This window comes from Miniopterus natalensis, chromosome 2 (genome assembly GCF_054644295.1).
Source record: "Miniopterus natalensis isolate mMinNat1 chromosome 2, mMinNat1.hap1, whole genome shotgun sequence".
Taxonomy (NCBI): Eukaryota; Metazoa; Chordata; class Mammalia; order Chiroptera; family Miniopteridae; genus Miniopterus; species Miniopterus natalensis.
This window is the reverse complement of record NC_142082.1, coordinates 127,392,655-127,416,127: the sequence shown is the minus strand read 5'-3', so window position 1 is coordinate 127,416,127 and position 23,473 is coordinate 127,392,655. Positions and strand designations below refer to the sequence as shown.

At 34.1% G+C, this 23,473-nt stretch overlaps 1 protein-coding gene across 4 annotated transcripts in view; it reads left to right on the top strand.

The window, feature by feature from the left end:
* CNOT2 (CCR4-NOT transcription complex subunit 2) overlaps nucleotides 1-23,473 on the top strand; it is a 110,349-nt gene that overhangs the window by 20,648 nt on the left and 66,228 nt on the right. For 3 of the 4 annotated variants that reach the window (XM_087814544.1, XM_087814541.1, XM_087814543.1), the window contains exon 2: nucleotides 17,673-17,745. In XM_087814544.1, the coding sequence (XP_087670670.1) occupies nucleotides 17,673-17,745 (73 nt within the window). Of the gene's footprint in view, nucleotides 1-17,602; nucleotides 17,746-23,473 lie in introns of all 4 variants that reach the window. The other variant, XM_087814542.1, reaches the window with a different exon arrangement.

Below are 23,473 nucleotides of genomic sequence, written 5' to 3'. Positions count from 1 at the left end.
TTTTTCTGCATCTATTGATGATCATGTCATTTTTGTCTTCAATTAGGTTTTCTAGTATTTTGTTTGTATTTTCTGTGTGTCTAGTTTTATAAGAGTTACTAGTCTGGTTTTCATTTCTTGTGATGTTTTAATGTTATTAGAGCAATAATGGCCTCAAAGAATGAGTTCAGAAATGTTCCATATGCTTTTATGTTTTGGGAGAATTTGTGAAGACTTGATATAAATTTTCCTTAAATATTTGGTAGAATTCAGCAGTTCAAGTCACCTGGGCTTGGGAAGTTTTAAAATTACCAATTCACTCTCTTCACTTGTTATAGGTCTATTCAGATTGTCTATATTTCTTATTGAGTCTGTTTAGGTAGTTTGTGACTTTGTAGGAATTGGTGCATTTCCTCTAGTTATTTAATTTGCTAGCATTTAGTTTTTCATGTTACTCTTTTATAATCCTCTCTATATTTGTAAGGCTGGTATTAATGTGCCCTTTTTAATTCCCAGTTTTAATACTTTGCGTCTTCTCTTTTTTCTTGTTCAGATTAGCTCAAACTTTTTCAGTTTTGTTTTTCTTTCTATACAATCATCTTTGGTTCCTTTAATTTTTCTCTTTTGTCTTTCTATTTTACTTATTTCTGAATTCATCTTTATTATTTCCTGTCTTCTATTTGCTTTTGCTTCAGTTTGCTTATCTTTTCCTAATTTGTTAAGGTAGGTGGTTAAGTTACTGATTTGAAATCTTCTTAAATATAGGTGTAGTACATTACAACTATACATTTTTCTTCAAGTACTACTTTGACTGCACCCCATAAATTTTTGTTTCTCTTATTTCTGTTTTTATTCCTCCCAAAATATTTTCTAGTTTATATTGTGATTTTCTTTCATTTATCAAAAATTGATTATTTAGAAGTGTTGTTTAATTTCCACATGTTTGTGAATTTCCCCATATCAATTGTCATTATTTCTAACTTCATTCCATTTTGGTTAGGGAACATACTTTGCATGATTTCAATCTTTTTAAATTTGTTAAGGTTTGTTTTGTGACTAGCATATAGTTATCCTGGGGAATAGTCCATTAGTATTTAAGAAGAACGTATTTTGCTGTTGCTAAGTATTCTATATATTTTTGTCAGATCTAGGTTTTATATTGCTTTTTAGGTATCCTTTTGACTTGTTGATTTTGTGTCTACTTGTTGCATTCATCATTGAAAGTGAGGTGTTAAAGTCTCCCTACTACTATTGTTGAATTGGCTAGTACTCTTTTTTTATTCTTTCAGTTTTTGCTACATTTATTTTGGGGCTTTGTTAGGTTCATGTTTATAGCAATATTTTCCTGATGATTGATTGGCCCATTTGTCATAATAAAATGTTTCTCTTTATCTGTAATAATATTTTTTAAAAGTCTCTTGTCTAATATTAGTATGGCCACTCCACCTTTTTTGTGTTTGCTATTTCATGATACATCTTTTTCTACCCCTTTACTTTTAATTTATTTGCATTTTTAAATATAAAGTGTCTCCTGTAGACAGCATGTAGTGTTTTTGTTTGTTTTTTTGTGGCCTGACATTGCCTTTTGATTGGATTGTTTAATCATTTATATTTAATATTATTGATGTAGTTGGATATGTGTCTGCCATTTTGCTCTGTTTTCTGTGTGTTTTCGTGTCTTTTTGTTCTTTTATTCCCCCTTTATGACTTTATTTTGCATCCAGTGTTTTATTCCTAGTGTAACAGTTTAATTCCTTTAATGATATTTTCACTGTGTTCTTTTGTATTTTTTTAGTTGTTACACTAGGGTTTACCATAAGCATCTTATTTTATCAGGATTACTTTAGACTTATGTTAATTTAATTACGTTAGATTTATGCTAATTTAATTCCAGTGAGAAATAGAAACTTAACTCCTCCATAGCTCTATTTCCTCTTCTCCCTTTTTGTGCTATTGTTGTACATATTGCAGATATATATTTTACAACCAACAATATAGTGTTGTTATTACTACGTCACATGATTTCATATTATTTTAAAGAAACAGAAGAAAGGATAGCAAGTATATTCCTGGAATAAGCCTTACTTTACTTGTTCATCATTTATTAATCTTTGGATATTTTGTTGAGGATTTTTGCATCTGTGTTCATGAGAAATAATGGTCTTTAAGGTTTTTTTCTAGTATTGTCTTTGATTTTAGTACCAATGTAATGCTAGCCCCATAAACATGACTTTTAGGAAGTAATCCCTATGTTCTGTTTTCTGGAAGATATTGTGTAGAATTGGTATTATTCTTTCAGTGTTTGGTAGAATTTACTGGTGAAACTATCTGAGTCTAGAGGATTTTAACTGTGAGTTCAATTTTTTCAATAGATAAAAGACTATGTTACATCTTGGTTCTGGAGGTTAGAAGTCTGATATCCAGGTATCAGCAGGGCTTTACTCCCTTGTAAAGGCTCTAGGGAAGAAGAATCCTTCCTTGCTTCTTCTGGGTGGTTAGCAATCCTTGTTGTTCCTTGGCTTACAGCTGCATCATTTCAATTTCTGCCTCTGTTTTAACTTGGATGTCTTTTGTGTGTATGTCTCTATGTCTCACTCTTTTTATATGTTTTTTATTGATTTCAGAGAGATGAAGGAAAAGGGGGAAAGAGATAGAAACATCAATAATGAGAGAGAGTCATTGATCGGCTGTCTTCTGCAAGCCCCTACTGGGGATTGAGCCCAAAACCTGGGCATGTGCCCTGACTGGGAATCGAACTGTGATCTCTTGGTTCATGGGGTCAGCACTTGACCACTGAGCCATGCTGACTGGGCTCCCTCTCCTTTTTCTTATAAAGATACCAGTCATCAGATATGGCCCCTCCCAAATCTAGAATGATCTCCTCTTAACTTTATTGCATCTTCAAAGACTTTATTCCAAATATGGTTGCATTCAGAGATACCAGGGCTTAGTCCTTGAATATATCTTCATTAGGTACACAACTCAACCCACTACACTTAAAATTTATATTTTACCAGTTCAAGTGGAATGTGGAAGTCTGGTCACCATGTAGTTCCGTTTTCTCACCCCTTTCTGTTGTGGTTGTCTAAATGGTTTGAATACCCTTTCAGACAATGATGTAAATTTTGTTTTAAATTATCACACATATTTTTGCCTGGCTGTCTTGGCTCAGCAGTTGAGCGTTGACCTATAATCCAGAAGATCACAGTTCGATTCCCGATCAGGACACATGCCCAAATTGTGAGCTCAGTCCTCAGCAGGGGTCTGTAGGAGCCAGCCAGTCAATGACTCTCTCTCATCATTGATCTATCTCTCTTTCCCTTCCTCTCTCTCTGAAATCAATAAAAATATATTTTAAAATATTATCATACATATTTTAAAGAATTTAAGTAGAAAAGAATAGCCTGTCACAGGGATTGGCAAACTACGACTGCAGGCCAAATTTGGCCTGCCACCTTCTTCGGTAAATAAAATTTTGTTGGAATACAGTCACACCTCATCTATTTAATATATTGTCTGTGGCTTCCCTTGTGCTATATTGCAGAATCGATTAGTTACAACAGAGACTGTTTGTCCTGCAAAGCCTAAAAATATTTACTATCTGGTAGGCCCCCTACAGAAAAAGTTTGCCAACTCCTGGTCTATTGCATGTATCCATATATTTGGCATTTTTATTCTTGAAATTCTAAGTTTTCTACTGGCGTTTCACCCCTTTGTCCAGAGCATTTCCTTTAGAACAAGTCTGCTCATGATGAATTATCTCAGTTTCCTTTCATTTGAAAATGTATTTATTTCACCTTCATTTTTTTAAAGCATGAAACTTATTTTAAAAAATGTTTATATATTGATTTTAGGGAGAGTAGAAGGGGTGGGAGAAGAGAGAGAAACATCAATTTGTTGTTTTAATTATTTATGGTTGATTCTTGTATGTGCCCTGACAGGGTATTGACCCCACAACTTTGGTGTATCAGGATGATGCTCTAACCAACTGAGCTTCCCATCCAGGGCAATTTTACCTTCATTTATTTTAAAATTAAAAGATTTTTTTTCATTGATTTCAGAGAAAGCAGAAGGGAGAGGAAGAGAGAGGGAGGGAGGGATGGAGAGAGGGAGGGATTGAGAGAGAAACATCGATCAGTTGCTTCCCGTATGTGCACCAACCAGGAATGGAACCTGAAACCTGGGCATGTGCCCTGACGGAGAATCAAACTGGTGACCTTTTGATGATGGGATGATGCTCAGCTGACTGAGCCACACTGGCCAGGGTCTTTTACTTTTTACAAAAGTAAAAGAAGGATACTTTTGTTCTATGTAGAATTCTGAGTTGACAGTTCTTTTGTTTTTTTTAAATGTTTTTATTGATTTCAGAGAGAGAAAGGGAGAGGGAGAGAAACATCAGTGATGAGTGAGAATCATCACTGCAAGCCCCCTTCTGGGGATTGATTCCAAAATCCAGACATGTGCCTGACTAGGAGTCGAGCCATGACTGATGCACAACCACTGAGCCACACTGGCCAGATGGCAGTTCTTTTCTTGGTAGCATCTAGCTAGAATTGAGTAGTAGAAACTGCCTTCTTTAGGTGGTTCACAGACTCTCCAGTGTTTCACAGTCCTTGCTTTCTGTTCCCTTGACATTGATACCAACTGTTACTTGATACCAACACCTTACTATTATACTTGTGCTGTTGTACTTCTTATCATAGATCAAGAGAAAAGTAAAATTTTCACTTTACCTATGTCTCTCTATAAAGTGGAAAAACAGATGAAGTGCATGTTTTAGGCAACTATATATATTTCTTATACATAGAATCTATTATATATACAGAATGTGTTTGTGACCAGTGTTTTTGACAAACCACTTAAATGACATACTCTTTCAAAGCATTGCTATCAAATCCTTTAGTGCAGAGTATTCTGAGGACGTACAGCTAGTGAGTACTCTAGTTTACTCTTTCTTGTACCTTTCCCCTACCAGGTTAGTTATATGTCCAAGAATCTGTTGTTTATCCGCCAGTGTTAATACAGTTTTTAGTTTAAGTATGACCTAAAATAATGAAATAAGAGTGTAGAAAGAAATGTTTTAATGAAAAGCATTGGAATGGCTTTTTTTAAAGTGCTTTAAAAATTACCAAAGGATTAATTTTGGATAAGCCTAAAGATTTAGGAAACTTTTAGTTCAGCTGGCTAAACAGTAAAGAATATTTATTTATTTTCATATGTTTGGAGGAATGGCAGTTTTTGTGTTGGTTAATGCAGCACCTAAGTGATTGGACACCAGGGCCAAATTCTTTTCATCTTTCTGTTCTGCTATTGTTAGAGTGTCAGATTCTTCATAAACTAGCTCTCCGTCTTGGTTTACAGGATTGCTATGTAGGGGAAAAGAGGTGCTCCCCCCCACACACACCTTTTCTGAAGTCCTACTACCAGTTTTTCCCTCATGTCTCACTAACCAGAATTGGTTCAAGTTCCCTTTCATAAACCAATTACTGATGGGGGGAGGGACTGCATTATCTTTTGGCTTAGACTGCTCAGCATTTCCTCTTACATCATGTGGGGAAGGTTGAACATCTGAACAACTGTGGCAGTCATAAGGGAGGACTGTTAGGGAGTCAACCAGGAGTGTCTGCTATAGTGAGACAATTATTAAAAAACTAGAAAACATTTGTAAAAATTCAGAAAGTTTTTAAGATCTTGTTAAACCATATCAAAACTGGAAATCTTTAAAGAGGCATCATTGATGGGATTTATATAAAAAGATCATGTAAAAACCCAGTTAGTAATCCTAAACTCTCCTGCATCAAAACATCAAGGGAAGTAAATGTTCATTATGTTTTTAAAGTATGTATTTTGGGGGAAATATTTACAGAAGCAATCTTTAATGAAAATTAACCTTCTAAAGTAAAATAAAATAAACCTGATTACTGAGGTCTTGTTCTTCTAATCAGACTAGATACTTCTGGTGCAGCCCTTTTAAGGAAAAGAATGTTGTCATGAAATTAAAGTTAGTAAAGGATACGGACCATATTTTATGTGGTCCATTTATTCAACACAGTGTATATTGACACTATTTTAGGTACTGAAATTAATAGTGGTAAGCAGAACAGACATGGTTCCTCTTTTTCAGGGGCTTACATTCTAAGGCCGGGGAGACTGACAAGAGAGGACAAAATTCAAATAGTGAGTTTTCTGGGAAGACGGCTCTGAAGACAGATTGTTAAGCAGAGATGCTAATGTAGAAACTACCTAGCATTTGAGATTTGGGGGAAGATCATTGAAAAGGAGCAGCAACTGTAAAGACTAAGTTGAGAACTCACTTAATGTGTTCAAGAATCACAAAGAAAACCAGTTTGGCAGGCAAATGGTAAGATCCACCCTCACTGCTTTTCTTACCCATCATCATAATCACTACTTTGCCTGTACCCTTAATAGTATCGCCTATCTCATGCTTAACTTTACTTACCAGCTTTGGTTAAATCCACCTCTGCCGAACACTGTCCCTTCTTCCCTGAAGCTACGTGTGTCTGGGGAAGAGTACAGCAATGAACAGTGATCTCAAGTGAGCCCTTAGTGCTTTGGCACTGTTTCCTCTGTTCTGCTCTCTCTCACTTAGAATGTTCCACACCTTTTCCTCCCTCCTCAAAACTCTGACACCTCTTTCTACATCTTCACTCTCAGCTGATGACCTCATTTCTTACTATTTTACTAAGAAAATAGAAAATAGGATCAACCAGATGAGCACTTCCATACTTATGAGAGTTCTGGATGTATCTACCTACCTAAATCTATAGTCATTTAACTACCTTTTCTCATTTCCATTGGTCTGTCCTTTTGCCTGTCTTAGGCTGTTCTCATAAACTCCACCCTTGTCCACTCAGTCATTGCAGTAATTACCCTCCCCTATCTTGTGTCATCAGCTTTCTCCTTTATGCCATGTTTTCTGATCTTAAAAGGCTTCTTGCACCTGCACATTTCAACTAATCTCCATTTCCTCCTTACTTTTATGGCAAAACTTCTTGAAAAAAGATGTTTATATTTTGTCTTTAGTTTTTCTGTTCCCATTCTTTTGTTAAACAGATCCAGTGAGTGTTTTTATTGTAACGTTCCACCAAAATTACTCTTGTCAAGATTAACAAGTCACTTCTGTGCTGTTAAATTAAAAAATTAATTCTCATTTTTATCAACAGCATTTGAAACCATTGGTTATAATCTTCCTTGAACCACTTTTTCCTGTAAACTTTCAAGATGTTTATCACACTCTCTTTGGTATTCATTTCCCTCACTGGTTGCTCCTCTATTTCCTTTGGTTTGTTGCACCTAATCTTTCTGACTCCTAGATGTTAAAATGGCTTGGTGACTAGACCAAATTGGCTCTTACATGGTTCTTGTAGGAATGAATAGAGGAAGGGATACCAATTAGGCAAGAAATAACTGTAGCTTGAATGAGGGTGCTGGTAATAGAGATACAGAAAGTGGACTTCTGAAGGAATTTTGAGACCTCTTCTTAAAGATATATAGATAAGATAAATTGAGTTTACTTATTTCCGTGGCTTAGATAAATACAAAGACCTCCATTGACAATGTTATCTGCCAGCCTTAAAACTAAATAAAAACAATGTATCTTAATGTATCTGCCTTGTGACAATGTCTGTTTTTTCTCTGCTTAGGTTCTAAAGCTGTGTCTTGAAAGGATATTGTGGTCACTCTACATCCTGATCAGCGTCTTTCTGAACTTTGAATCTCTAGCTGATTAATGGCCTGTTACTTGTCTCTCCTTCACTTTTTTTTTTTTGATAGAGTAGTGAGACATTTAAGAAGTACTTAACAACTTAACAGCTGGAATTTCTTGAAGTGGTTTCATTTTTCATAAAGCCATAATTGGTATGATAGATACCATGTACATATGATGTATATGATATATGTGAGATATCTATCACACCAATATATGAGAGAGCAAAGCTATAGTGGCTAAGACTGGATTCAAGTCACATGAGCTTAAATTTTGGCCCTGTTAATTCTAGTTTACTTATTATTAGTTTTTGACCTTGAGTAATTTCCTTATTCTCAGAGTTTAAGTTTTCTGATCTTTGAAAAAGGGATAATAATATCTACCTTATAGTAAATCTTACCTTGTGAGGATTGAAAGAAATACTGGTAAAGAGTTTAGTGTACAGTGCCTAATGCTTGGCAAATGATAGTTAATATTACATGTTTTTAAAACCTAAGTATTGAATATATTAGAGAAGTTTATTAGAAATTTCTAATAAAGAAGTTTGACTGTAATATTTGCATCTACTTTTTAACATTATCCACTCCTGAACTTACAATGTATGTATTTCAACAGTATTCTGTTCTTATGCTTAAAAACCACTTTAAATATTAATGTTTAAGGCGTAGTATTTTTTAGATAGAGTGAAGAAAAGACAAGGAAAGGGCACATTGGCATGCATTAGGAATCAACTTATAAATTTACAGTGTTGTTTTTTTTTACAGTGTTTCTTGTTCAATACTTAATGCTGAAATGAAAACATTTTTGAATTTCACTCTTCTCTACAGTCTGAACCTTGCAGTTATACATTAAAATCATCTGGAACACTTTAAAAAGCACCTGAGGACCAGGTTCTATCCCTGACCAGTTAATTAAATTAGGGGCCATGAAGCGCACATCAATATTTAAAAAGCACTCCCAAGGTGATTTTGTGGTTAAAAATGGTGTAAATTCTTTAGCCTATTTCTGGCCACTATAGATATGTCTATTGTTTTGTCAGCTCTGTGTTAGTGCCCTAGATAGGACTCATGTCCAGTGCTCTGCAGAGCATCTCTGGCCATTCCCATGTCCACCGTGCAAGAAATAGTGTACCAGTTGTCCTTTTTGTCTTTTACAAAAACTAAACTTCGAGAGGTTGGGGAAATGTCCATTTAGTTAGTGTTCACTGACTATTATGTTGTCTTCTTCAAATGGATAGCTATAATTATTATTCTCTGCTTTTCGCTAAAGCTTTATTTTAATAGTCTCTTAGGAAAACTGAAAATAATTCATTTTAAATTAAAAAATATATAATTGACTTGTTAAATTTATGTTAAGAGCAACTTTTTAATTACTTTTTATAAGAAGCCACATTAATACCCCCGTCATGTGACTACCATTTTTCTGAGATAATTTGGTAAGTATAATCAGTTATGACTTCAGTAAGTCTAAGCAGTTCATGTGAACTAATCAGTTTTTAATATTATTGTATTAGAACCAACAACATAAATTATTATGAGAAAAAATATTAGTATTGTATTGGAGTTGCAATTTTCAGATTTCTGGTTCACATGTAGTATGTTCAGTTGATGATATAAAGTAAGAGTATTTAATGATCATTTTTAAGGCAGAGTGAGAAGGGAGCTGTTACATACTTTACAGAGTTTTACTTACAGATTACAATTTGCACAGGTTCCTTTGTTGAATTAATAGAACCAGTGTGTCTGTTCCATAGTAGAATGTGAGGCTAATATGACTTGGTCTTATTTTAGAGGTGCTGCTTTGGCAATAGCTACGTCAATCCTGGTAACCCTTGTGGATTTTTAGCTAATTATAATGAAAGGTTCTAAAACATTTCATTAATTTAAATACTTTTCTTCAGCTTTAAACTTGCAGAAAATTGGTACTAATAGTTTGGCTATTTACACATTAAGATTGGTCACATTTGGTAGTCTCTTCTAATTTAAGCAACTTTATTTAAATGAGGTTTTATATGTATTATAAATCCAGTTCACAAACTTACTTGATCGTAGCCAGACTGTGCAGATACTATTTTTGTATGAAGATATTGAATCACACAGCCATTAAGCAACTTGTGTAAACGTCTGTAAGTTTCAGGCAGCTGGAAGACTAGGACACCTGATTGTCTTTATGTTGGACCCCAGTTTCATTTAAGCCTAATACAAATAATGAACTTTTAATTTTCATGCCTGTGTTCAGGTATTTTTGAACTTTTGTCATTTAAGCTCAGTAGCACTCTACTGAATTTCATTTTATTTAGGACTTTTAAGACTATGGAGAGGGTGGGCCTTTTACATAGATACACTGATTTTCTACTTATAATGAATTCTATGTATAAGGTGCCTAGAATCCTTCCCGGAATATCTGTGAGGGAACTACATAGATATATTAGAAGTACTGCTACCACTTCAGAAAATAGAAGACAAACAGAATTAAGTTTAAAAATAGTAAATTATGACATCCAGAGAGTAAATTGATGTCAAGAGAATAGTGTTGATTTATTTGTAAATATAGGCAACTTTTCATGTTACATGTTAATTATAGCCCATAAAACTTCTATTATTAAAACATTCCAAAAAACTATTTTTAATTAATGCGGCAATTTCCCCAGAATAAGTTTGGTATGGAACTGAAATTTTTTGCTTTTTTAATTTTTATTGAATTTATTGGGGTGGCATTGGTTATGGAAGTGAAATTCTTGCTTTATTTTTCTGTCTGCCCATGCTACTTCTTTGTATGTACCTTAAGTTATCAACTCAGAATTTTGAAAACATTTTATCTATGTGCTCAAACCAAAAATTAGTTCAGAAAATCGGTTCATAATATTTTTGTAATTACAATCTACCTATTAACAAGAAAAAGTTCCTTGACATAGTTCTGGAATTTGAGAAACCCTACTATTTTAAAGATAATAGCTAAGTACATTTACTTAGCTTTTACTGAGCGCCATTGAAATTGACCACATCTGGTAGTCTGTTCTAATTAATAGCCAACCTGGAATATACAGTATTGCCCTCTTTATCGAAAAATAAAATGGCCCTGACTGGGTAGCTCAGTTGGTTTGAGTGTAGTCCCATGCACCAAAAGGTTGCAGTTTGGATTCCTGGTCAGGGCACTTATTTAGGTTGTGGGTTAGATCCCTCTTGGAGCCTGTAGAGGAGGCAACTGATTGATGTTTCTCTCCCCCCTTTCCTTTCCTCTCCCCTCCCTTCCCCCATCAATAAACATATCCTCGGGTGACGATTAAGTAAAGAAAAAAGCAAAAACCATTAACTGGTTCAGCTGTCTTAACCTGACCAAATTCACATTGTAGCTTAAAATTGAGTGTGATAATGACTGCTAAATTATAGATGTTTTAGATACCATTCCTGAACTCCCAAATATTTGGGCATTGTTACAAGCACTATTGACTAATAGTGGGAGGAAAAAAAGAAAACATTGGGGGGGAGCGGAAATCAACTGTAACTGCTCATTTTTCCTAAGTGGATTACCTTGGCACAGATTATTTAAAATGTAAAAATATAAAAATACAATATTTTTTCATAAAATACAAAATGCATACAGCTTGCATTTTAAAAATTCAGCTAATTCGATCCCTTTAATTTATAGATTAGGAAGCTGAGGCCAGAGAGGAGAAATTGATCAAACTAATAGGTATACATTTTTGTATGATGTGACACCCAAAATTTAATAGGATTTGAAGAACAGCATTAATAATTATTTCCCCCTCTCCAGTGAAGTATTTTCTAGAGATTTTACTTATGATTACCTGATTTCTTGTTCTGTGAAATCTTTCTGAATGGAGAAAAATTGAGGTTCAGGTATTATTTATTAGTCTAGGTAACATATGCTTAATTTTTATTAGGCTCTGACTTGGGGAAACATCCCAGATGAATAAGCCTGCTTATGTTTTTCTTACACTAAGATTTGGTTTATGTTTTCCCCCTTATTGGTTTCTTGGATTTTAAGCTGATAACATGACTAAATCTATTTTAAGGGTTTTTCAAAAGGTGGTGTAAAATGTTTATTTTTTACCATTTATACTGATGCATTGTGAAGTTTATTTTAAAAGTGACTTCAATTTGAGAGAAATTATTACACATGAGTAGACACTATTGATAAATGTGTTACATGAATTATTTTGCATTCTTGAAATTTAATTGCTATTAGTCTGCTAAAAAGTTTAGAGATAAATTTAATTGTTTGAAAATACTTTTAAAAATTGGAGCTTTTTCAAAATTAGCTTTGTTTACAATGTAAAACATCTTTTAACTACCCCTTTTCAAGCTTATCTTTAAAAATATAATTTCAACATACCTGTTAATCACCTAGCATTTTATCAACTTTTAATTTATTTTCAAGTGACATACAACAGATCAGTGAAATGATCTTTTCTGTAACAGTCTGAATGATTTACAGTCTGTATTTAAAGTGCTTTGTCTCTGACTCTAAACCAGTACTACTTGCAGTCATGCTCTGCATAACAGTTTCAGTCAACGACAGATGCATATATGATGGTGGCCCCATAAGATTATAATGGAGCTGAAAAATTCCTGTCACTTAGCAACATTTTAGCTGTCCTAATGCCCTGGCACAACGCATTACGCACGTGTTTGTGGTGGTGATGTAAACCTGCGCCGCCAATCGTATAAAAGTATAGCACATACGATTAGGTATAGTACATACTACTTGATTATAAATGACTGTTACTGGTTTATGTATTTACTATATTATACATTTTATTGTTATTTTAGAGTGTATTCTTTTTGCTTACAAAAAAGTATTCTGTAAAAGAGTATGTTGTATTATGCCAGGAGCAGCCTCATGTATCTGGTGTTTACTGCATCTCTTGATTGTATTATTTTCTCTTGGACTTGATTTAATCTCATGTTGTTTGTTACAGTAACATGTACAAGCTTGTAGCCTAGGAGCAATAGGCTATACCATATAGCTAGGTATATAGTAGGCTACACCACCTAGGATTGTCTAAGTGTACTCTGTGGTGTTCCTACAAAGATAATTGCCTAACGATGCATTTCTCAGAATGTATCCCATCATTAAGAAGTACATGACTAGTTCATTCTAGCCTTCCTCCTAGTTTATCTGTAACTTCCCTCTCGGACAGTGAGAAACCTGGTTCATACTGACCACCATCTGTTTTACTTATTGTTTATCTTCAGTATGCATGCATAGCAGTTTCAGAATTGTTAACCCATAGCCCTGTGAGGAATTACTTTACCAACTAGAATACAGTGTTTATGTAGTTCTTTTCCCCCCCTTAATAGTTAATAGTCAAAACATCCTTTTCCATTTACTTAGGTCAGCACTATTTTTATACTTCTTCAATGTGGCTATGCAGGTCTGCATTTATAACTTCTGGTTGAGTTTTTAAATTTGCATAAAGTTTACTCTTTATTTTGTGAAGTTCTATGAATTTTAATACATGCATACCATCATATCCACCACTCCAATATCATATGGAATAGTTCCGTCTCCTTAGTAGTTTCCCTATGTAGTCTCTTTTTCAGTTGTTTTCCACATCCCTCTCAGTACCCTGGCAACTACTGATCTATTTTCTGTCCCTGTAGTTTTGCCTTTCCAGAATATTATATGGATGGAAACAATGTACAGCCTTTTTGGTCTGGTTTCTTTCCCTTAGCAAAATGCATTTGAGGTTCATCCATGTTGCATGAATTAATAGTTTGTTCTTTTTTATTGTTGAATAGAATTCTATTGTATATATGTACTATTTTGTTTATTCACCTCTTGAAGGACATCTTCATTGGTATAAACATTCAGATATAGAATTTCATATGAACCTAAGTTTTCAGTTCACTTTGGTAAATACACAGGGGCACAGTTGCTGGGTTGTATGGTAAGTGTAAGTTTAATTTTATTGAAAACTGCCAAACTTTCCCCAAATGGCTGTATTTTCCTTCATTTTTGAAAGATACTTTAGCTGGATTTAGAACTTTGGTTAATGGTTGGTTGTTGTTTTTCCCCCCTGTAGTTTAAAAATGTTGATCTCTACTCCTCTGATTTGCATTGTTTCTGATGAGAAGTCCTCTGATTGTCTGTGTAGTCTTCCCAGCCCCCCTCTGGTTGCTTCAAGATTTCTCTATTACTGTTTTTCAGCAATTTGACTCTAAAATGATGAGGTGTTTTATTGTTCACCCTGAAGGTTGCTGAAGCTCTTGAATCTGTGAGTTTATGTTTCTCCTCAAATTTAGGAAAAATCTGGCCATTATTTTCTATCCTATGTACAGCTCTTCTACTCTTTCTGGGACACTAGTTAATGTTCGACTGCTTGATATTGCCTAACAGTTCACTGTTCCACTTGATATTGTCTCAGTTCCTTTATTTTCTAGCCCCTTTTCATTGTATTTAATTTTGTATTTGATTTTTCTGTTGCTTTGTCTTCAAGTTCATTAAACTTTTCTTTTGAAGCATCTAATATACTGTCAGTCCTACCCAATGTATATTCAGTCACAGACATTGAATGTTTATCTCTAGATCAATTAGAGTCTTTTAAAAATATTTTAATTTTCAAATAATTATAAACTCATAAGAAGGTACAAAAATAATACAGAGAATTCCCATATGCCTATCACCTATCTTCCTCTAGTGATGTCATCATACTTTATATAGTAATATGTATGTCATAAACTAAAGTGCATTATTAAAACCAGAAATCAGAACAATATAACTAATGAGGCAACAAATCTAATATTACTTTATGTTGGCGTGTTGTATTATTTTAAATATTGTTGGGCTTTGTTTTGGGGTACTGTTGTACTTAGAATTAGCTTGATACTTTTGAGGCTTGGTTTTAAGCTTTGTTAGTGCTGGTTCAGAACATCCTTTAGTATATACCTTATTTGGTTTCATTGCCTAGGCATTAGTTACCTTCTGAACTCTGTTTAATAACCCTTGTGTTAGGTCCTACTCTGATTGATGGAAACAGGAGCTCTGGGGATTGTTCTGACTACTATTTTTCAGAGGCTTTTTCTCTAGACTCAATAGTTTTTTCACATGCCAAAACCTTAAGGAGAATCTCTCTCTTTATCTTTAGAGTTCTTTGTCTCTGCAGCTTCTTTCTCTTCATTTGCTTTGCAGATTCTGGCTGCCTTGGTGTCCCCCCTAATTATGAACTCTTTCTTTAACTCAGTGAGACCATTGGGTTCTGATTGGGTTCCACCTCTCCTTTCCCTCTGTTTCATTCAGCCTTATATCTCTACAGGCAATAGGATTACTTCATTTGTTTTTTTTTCTCTTGAAGAACTCTGTTCTGAGATGATGTCCAGTGTCTGAAAATTATTTCATATATTTTATCTAGTTTTCTGATTATTTAAGGCAGGAGGGCACGTACAGTCTGTGTTTTTTGTTTGTTTGTTTTTGGTTTTGTAAATATTTGTCTTTTCTGGCTTTTTGAATATTTGTAGGACTTGGGAAAACCAGTGTATAAATTTTAATAAATTTTGGCAGTTGGAGTCCATGTTCTCTTTCATGCTTACTTCTTTTCGTATACACTGCCTCACATGGATACTCACACCCTGTTTCATCTGTTGTGCATCATTTCATTCCAAATATGACAAATATCAAGACAATCTGTTACTGAACATTTTTACTTAATGCAAGATAGTGAAAAATGTTAGCTGTCATGTTTACCTAGAGGAAAATAGAGTGCCTTTATTTCTTTTTCTCTTTGTTTACTAAGAGGAGATAGTTACTTTTCAATAAAGAATATTTATTCCCACATTGGTTAAAGCATATAGATATTGATATTGATTGAAACCTTAAGCCATTAAATATTTGAAGTTATCCCAAGAGGGAAACAAAAGCAAGATTTCCCTTTGTACTAAAGTCTATAGTATTCCAAAGTTAATATTTTTCTTTCACCTGGTAAATTTACAGAATAAATATTAACTTTTATTTTTAATTAAAGTATTTAGCATATAGAGTCACAATTATTAGTCATAATTGTCATTTTTATATAGTTAAGTTATACTGTTGAAAATTGCCTTGCCTGATTTTAGATTTGCAACTTATCTTTTGATGGAACTAGCATAATTTGAAGAAAATGCATGGACTTTAATTTAAACTTATTTGAGAAGGAACACATTTTTATTCTATAAGAAAAAAACTGAAAGTTTAAGCTATTAGACATTGAATTCAGAGTTGCCATGGGTACATTAATAGTGAGGCAAATAGTGTTTTAAAGTCTATTAATATTATAAAACACATTAAAACGGGGTTAACGTTGTTTCGGGGATGCATAGTAAAATAGTGTAGCTCTCATTTTGTGGCAGTCATGAAAATTTAAATTGGACCTGAATGTGTGTCACTTAACTATTCTTGGACATCCAATTTGCTTGATACAATTTTTCTTTATGAATAACCTAATTCCTTGCTAGATGGTAGGGATTACATTTATAGCAGTTATTACTTAACTTATGGCTTAGAAAACCTTTCTCCTTTGTTATTTTTGAGAGAGACATACTTTATTCCAATGGTATATGTAAATTTCCTAATGAGCAGTTACATTTTTGCCATAGAGTTTGGCATCCTAAAATATTTCACCAAACATAATACAATGTTAGATGGTCAAAATTAAGTAAAAGTATAGCATTCACTAACTCTGTAATCAAACATAAAACAAGACAACATACAGGTTTTCATTTCATGGATTCATTTTAAAACTTTAATAATGTTAAGTCTTAATGATTTGTTTTCCTTGAAAATGTTTCTGCTGGTCGTATTAGATTGCTTTTCATAGGTAATCCATATGTATGTGTACGTGTGTGTTGGTTTTAATAAAATTGATTCATACTTTTTATGAATTTAAATTAGATGTTTTTATTATCCTCTCCCAAAGTATATTTCTTATGATGTTAAATGGTTGTTCTAAATTTGAATATTTTTAATGGTTAGCAACAATTATTAGATCATTAGATACATTTACTACTTCCCTAGGGTAAATGTTTTACTAAAATTTCAGTGAGAAACATTTGTGTTAAAAATGTGTGCTTCCAGATTTATTGTATACACCATTTTTGAATTTTTGATCTCATTTGCAGTTTACATTTTTTTTTAGTTAACATCTCTAGCTACTATCACCTCTGCTTCACTGAATTTTTTGTACCTGCTGTGCCCAGTGCCTAGTCATTTTGGACTTACTTATCTCTATTGAGGTTAAGAAATGACCTCCATTATTTTTCTGCCCTAGTGTAATAAAGCAAATTCTATTAGAGTATGTATGAAATTGGACGATTGAAGGATAAAGGCTTCATAAAGTTGACATTTGTTGCTACTCTTCATTAAGTATATTTTAGTAAGAGTATTGAGTTAGGTTTCATTTACTAGTCATTATAAGAACATTGATATATTTCATCTTATGGCATAGGAATAAATATCATAAACTGAATGCTATATAAAGAAGCATTCGGAGGAGAGGGATTTTAAGTTAAATGGCTAAATCTGAATTTATTGGATATTTCTGAGACTAACAGAAGACTATCTAAAAGAAAAATAGGTCAGTTGAGATCTGAACATTTTTGTCAACTCCATTTTTGTTTATTGTAAGTTTCTTCCTTGTGTATGAGGTTTGGTGTGGACAGTTTTCACTGAAGAGAGAAGTGGCAAGGAAAAGTTTTTCATATTTAATAATTTCTACCTCAAATAAAGTATGTCTGCCAGTCTAGCCCTCCCCAGATGGTTAAGAGGAAGATCAGTTAGAATATTTAAAAAGAACATTTTGTTTTTGTTTTGTTTTCTATGTGTCATATTGGATATTTTTTGCTACTGTTCATATATTTACATGCTAGTAATTTTGATGGCTTTTGGATAATTCCACTCTAGAGGGAGAACTGGTGGGCGGTCCTTCCTGTGACACGACCCTTGAGTGACAGTTCTGTTTGATTGCCTCCAGTACTGTGAGGAAAGGACACGACTCTATGGTGAGGACTGATGGACATACATTATCTGAGAAAAGAAACTACCAGGTAAGATTTATTTTTTCCTTTTTCTTTATTGATCTTATAGCTACATTGAACTGTTTAATATGTTGTATTTAACTAGAACCAGCAGATTGGGTACACCTCAATTTGAAAAATTTGGGTTATAATTTAAAATGTATGTATTGAGTTGGGGAGTTGAAGTAGTTGGGGACATTTTTCAAAATAAAGTATGTTTGCTATAAATGTATATTTTATTGTCAAAACATAAATTTTCTGGTGTGTGTATGTGTATGTCAAAACTTAGATTATTTGATACATAATTTATAATTTTATGGCTGGATTCAGAGCTAGTAGTCCATAAAACAAAGTGTTGATTGCTTTTATACATACTATTCCTGGAAGACTAAACTGAAGTCTTATGCTATATTCAGGGTAATGGTGAATTACAGAAATGCAGACAAAATTGGTTAGAATATAGAAGAAACAAAAACGAAAATCCCAGGATGCCCAGAAACCCAAATTTTACTGAATTTGTTATTCACTTCCTGTCCTTATAGTGCTAGAGTCTTGTTTCTCATTTATTGTTAGTTAATATCCATCCCCTATATAGTAAGAATGCTAAAAGGATGGTTGAAGTGTAGTATTACTGTTTTTCTTTTTTCTCCATCATCATTCCCCCTGTACCCTCTTCCACCCACCCCCCTCTACAACCACACTTGTCCATGTCCATGAATTCCCTCTTTTTAACTCAACTCCCCCCCCAGTCCCCCACCTACTCTTTTCTTTATGTGCTTTTAAAAGAAGTTGAATTTTAAAGGTAATGCTATTAAATAGTGATTAAAGGAAACATTTTAATTTAATTTTTCAAAGAAAATCTTTATTCATTTGTAAATAATCTATTATTAAGTTATTTAATGATTCAGAATACAGACTAGTTCAAAGTTCAAGTAGGAATAAGCTTTAGGCTTCCTGCACAGATATGTATCCAACCTCCCTCTCTCCCTTCCATCCACCGGTTTCATTTCCTCTAGGCTCTGATGGCAACTAGTGTGAAAGTAACTACATTGGTTAATCTGCTAATCATTTATTTTAACCCGGTTATTTTTCTTCTTCCCTCAACTTGGAAAAATGAACAGTGGAGAAGATTTGTACATGGATGTTCATGTACAATTAGCAGAGTCTGTGATTATAAGCCTTACTGGTTTGGGCGCTGTCCTTGATAAAAAACAGTGTCAACCGGGCTGGGTAGCTCAGTTGTTTGAAACATCGTCCTGTACACCAAAAAGGTTGCAGTTGTATGTTTCTCTCCCTCTCTCCCTCTCTCCCCCCCGCCTCCCCTCCTTCCTCTCTCCTCCCTCCCCCCTTTCTCTCTATAATTAATTTTAAAAAAAGCAAATATATCCTCAAGTGAGGATTTAAAAAACAACACAAAGCAGTATATTTAAGCTTTCTAGCGTTTCACCTAACTTAATGTCTAAAGTTTCTTGCCAGATCTTTATGATTTTAATAAGCCAGAGTAAGTCATGGCTGTGAGGAATCAGTTATCCTGATAACCTTTTCTGTTCTGAGTTGTTGTCATAGATATGACCAGTATAACCTTTGTAATTATTTATACTTGCTGTAGCTCCTCCTGCCTCACAACCACTTCCAACTACCTTGACTCATAGATTTTAATTGGTCATACCACTTGGGCTATTGAATCTTTTGATAGGTTCTGGTAAATTATTTTAAGAATATTGTGATTCTAGGCTATGTGGCTTTTCATTACTTATAACCCAGCCTAAAAAGAACTTTTATCATTACATAGTATGGTTAATTTACTTTATAGAATCATATTAATACAGAATTCCAAAATTTGCACTTAAGAAGGAAATAAGATGAGGTTATATTTTACACATGAAGAGATTTCCTAATTCCTGCTCATTCCTCTCTAAAAACAGTGTATTGTTTCAGTAACATTATTTAGAAATAATCCAGGTTTTTGAGATTACTTGGAAAATGGGTCCTTGGTTAGGGTTTATTTGGCTGAAAATATTTTTCCTTTTTTATTTATTTACTTACTTAAATTGATTTTTGGGGTGGGAGAGAGAGAGAGAGAAACATCGATGTGAGAGATAAGCATCGATAGGCTGCCTCCTGCATGTGTCTTGGTCTGGGATCGAACCCACAACCTGGGTATGTGTTCTGACTAGAAATTGAACCCGCCACCTTTTGATGTACTGGACAATGCTCTAACCAGGTGAGCCACACCAGCCAGGGCTTCTTTTCTCTTTTATTGTTACTTAGTGACACTTAATGGGTGTTGAAATATATCTGTAGAAACAGTGGTTTAAATCTCCATTGTAAAATTATTTTATTTTTGAAGTCTCTTCTGAAAAGTACATATATAGAAATATAATTCCCAGACTGACATTATGATGAATATAAGAGCATATGGGAGATGCAAAGGAATATTTAAAAAATCACTTATTGGTATTAGGAGTTTGTATATGCTGAGGTGAATGGATTTGGATTTTTAAGAATTCCATTTTATTTGCTGAGCAATTTTATTTGCTGTTTGCCATGGAAAAGGGATTTCTTGGTATCCATACTGATAATTTATTTTTGAGGACTTGTTTTTGAAAAGCACTTGATGTCATATAGTGATATTTAACAATACCGATAATAAATAATAGGCCAACATTTCCAAGTTAAATAAGAATAATGTATCTCCAATTCTCATTTTATTATAGACCTGATTAAAGCCTTAGGAATTTAGTTTAGGGAGGTGCATTCCCTCAGTTTTGTGCTAAAAGCTAATGACTTTCAAATGAGTATTTGTTGAAGTATTGATTTTTATGCCGGTATCTACTTTGTGTATTACATTCTTTCTAAATCTGTCATCTATATCTGTCTATCTATTTGTCTGTCATCTATCTATCATCTATCTATCTATCTATCTATCTATCTATCTATCTATCTATCTATCTATCTATCTATCTATCTACCTACCTACCTACCTACCTACCTACCTACCTACCTACCTATCATCATCTATCTATCATCAATTGTTAATCCTTACGCACGGATATTTTTTTTCATTGCTTTTTCAGAGAGAGAGAGTGGGGGGGGAGGAGAAACATCGATGTGAGAGAGACAAATCAATTGGTTGCCACCCTTACGCTCCCTGACCAGGGCAAGGAGGACCTGCAACCCAGATACCAGCCCTTGACCGTGAATCGAACCTGGGATCCTTCCAGCCTTGGGCGGGGGGTGGGGTGGGAGGATGCTCTAACCACTGAGCCAAAATGGCCAGGGTTACATTTCTTATTATAAATTTTAGCCCAGTTAAGTTTTTGAAGTTTGAATAGAATTGGTGAAGTTTATTTGTGTAGATTGACTGGCATATGTTAAGGTAAGATAATTTAATTATTTAAATTGTTATACAGTGGAATATTACAGAGCTTTGAGAAAAAGGACCTCTTACCTTTGCGACGGCGTGGATGGACCTGGAGACTATGACATTAAATGAAATAAGCCAATCAGAGAAAGACAAATACCATATGATCTCACTTGTATGTGGAATCTAATGAACAAAATAAACTTACAAACAAAATAGAATCAGAGGCGTGGATACATGGAACAGACTGACAGATGGCAGAAGGGAGGGATGTGCTGGGGCGGGGGGGGGTGCTTGGGGTGGCTGCTTGAAAGAAGGTGGAGAGATTAGCCAAAGAACATATATGCATAGCCCATGGACACGGCAACAGTGTGGTGAAGGCCAGAAAGGGGGTTGGGGGAACTGAGTGGAGGTGGGCACATTGGGGGCAGGGGGGAATGGGGGACATCTGTAATAGTATCAGCAATTTAAGAAAAACAGGAAAAAAATGGTTCATAGCTCATTCTTTTTTGGGAATGATTGTCAAGATTTTTTCAAGGAAGTGTAACTTTAGTTTTTTATCTTCCTGTAATTTACATGAATTTATTCCAGCTATGAGCATGCACAAATCCAACCATGTTAATTACCAATATAGCTAATTAATAACTTTCTCTCTCTTAGATAATAAAGCCAAGCTCCTAAACAACATTTCCACATTCTGACCTCTGCATGCTTTTTACCTTTTGAGTGTCTCTCCTCTGGCTCCATTTAGTAATAAAAAACTGCTTTCAGTTTTCCTACTATGCACTTTTATATTTAAGCCTTTCTTTGTTTTGTTTTCTCACCTTCACATAATTTAAGATTATTCAAAAAACTTATGCATAAATGCATAACCCATGAACACAGACAATAGTATGGGGAAGGCCTGGGTGTTGGGTGGATGCAGGGTGGAGAGGATCAGTGAGGAGGAAAAAAGGGGGACATCGGTAATACTTTAAACAATAAAGATAAATTAAAAAAAAAAAAGAATTATGTGTCCATACTTCCAGAAGCCATTCTTTGATGGGCTCAGTGCTCCTTTATTTTGCTTTCATGATCTTTTTGCATACTTCTAGTTTAGTGTTTTCTATAATACATTGTAGTTATCTGTTTATTTGCCCTTGTCTTCCTGTAGACCTGTGTTGTCCAGTACTGTTGTAGGCACTAGCAGTAAGTGGCTATTTAAATTCAGATTCATTTAAATTAAATAAAACTTTATTTTCTCAGATTAGTCACATTTCAGATGCCCAATAGCTACATGCTGTTAATGGCTACCATATCACACAGTGCAGATGTAGAAATTTTTCATCTTTTACAGAAAACTGTATTGTGCCATGCTGCTACATGTTATGAGCTTCTTGAAAACAGGAGCCATATCTATTTATTTTGGTACTGCCATTACCTAGCTTGGTTTTGGGTACATAATAGCTGTTCAATGTGTCTTCAATAAAATTAACCAAAGAAAGAATTGCAAGGAAGAAATTGCAAAGTGTGCTGGGTAACATAAAACTGATATTTCCAAGAATTTTAGATGTTACTTTGGATGGAATTTTTTAACATGAGATCATTGATCACATTATATATTGGCTATTTCAGCCTGTTATCTGTAAACTGGATTTTATGCATCCCAGTTCATATGTTTCTAAAGAATACCTCATAATCTAAAATGCTGCATTGACTTTGTGGACTATAGTGTGTCACAGAATTATGGTGGTGATTATATTGCCATTATATTCCCTCCTCTTGCCATTAAATATTTTCTTTTTATTAGTTTTTTAAATCACAGAATATTCATTGCAAAAACTTTGAATAAAAATACGGAAATATAAAATAGAACTTGAAAGTTTACCTTTACAACTTAAGTCTTGTTTAGTGTTTATTTTTCACATCTTTTCTAGTGATTATATAGGTACAAATATGCAAATATGATCAGTTGTGTTGGTTTTTCTACAGCTTGCATAATTTATTTAATGGAGATGTTTCCATGTCCTATCCTTCACCTGACTCCTTTCCCAGAAGTAATCACTAGTTTGAATTTTGTGTTTCATTCTGCTGTTTTATTTTTATTACATATGTTTTTCAGTATATACAGGTACATCTTTATGGTATTGTATGGCAATTTAGAAAAAGTTACTGATTTGAGAGATTTGTTGTTCCACTTATTTATGCATTCATTGGTTGATTCTTGTATGTGCCCTGATGGGGGATCGAACCTGCCACCTTGGCGTTATCAGGACGATGCTCTAACCAACTGAGCTGCCTGGCCAGGACAATGTGTGGTAATTTTTTGGATAGCGGTACTTTGTCTTTAGTTATTTTGAATAGGGAAAAATAATGAATTTCTAGCCCACCCAAAATGATAAACAATTTCCCATA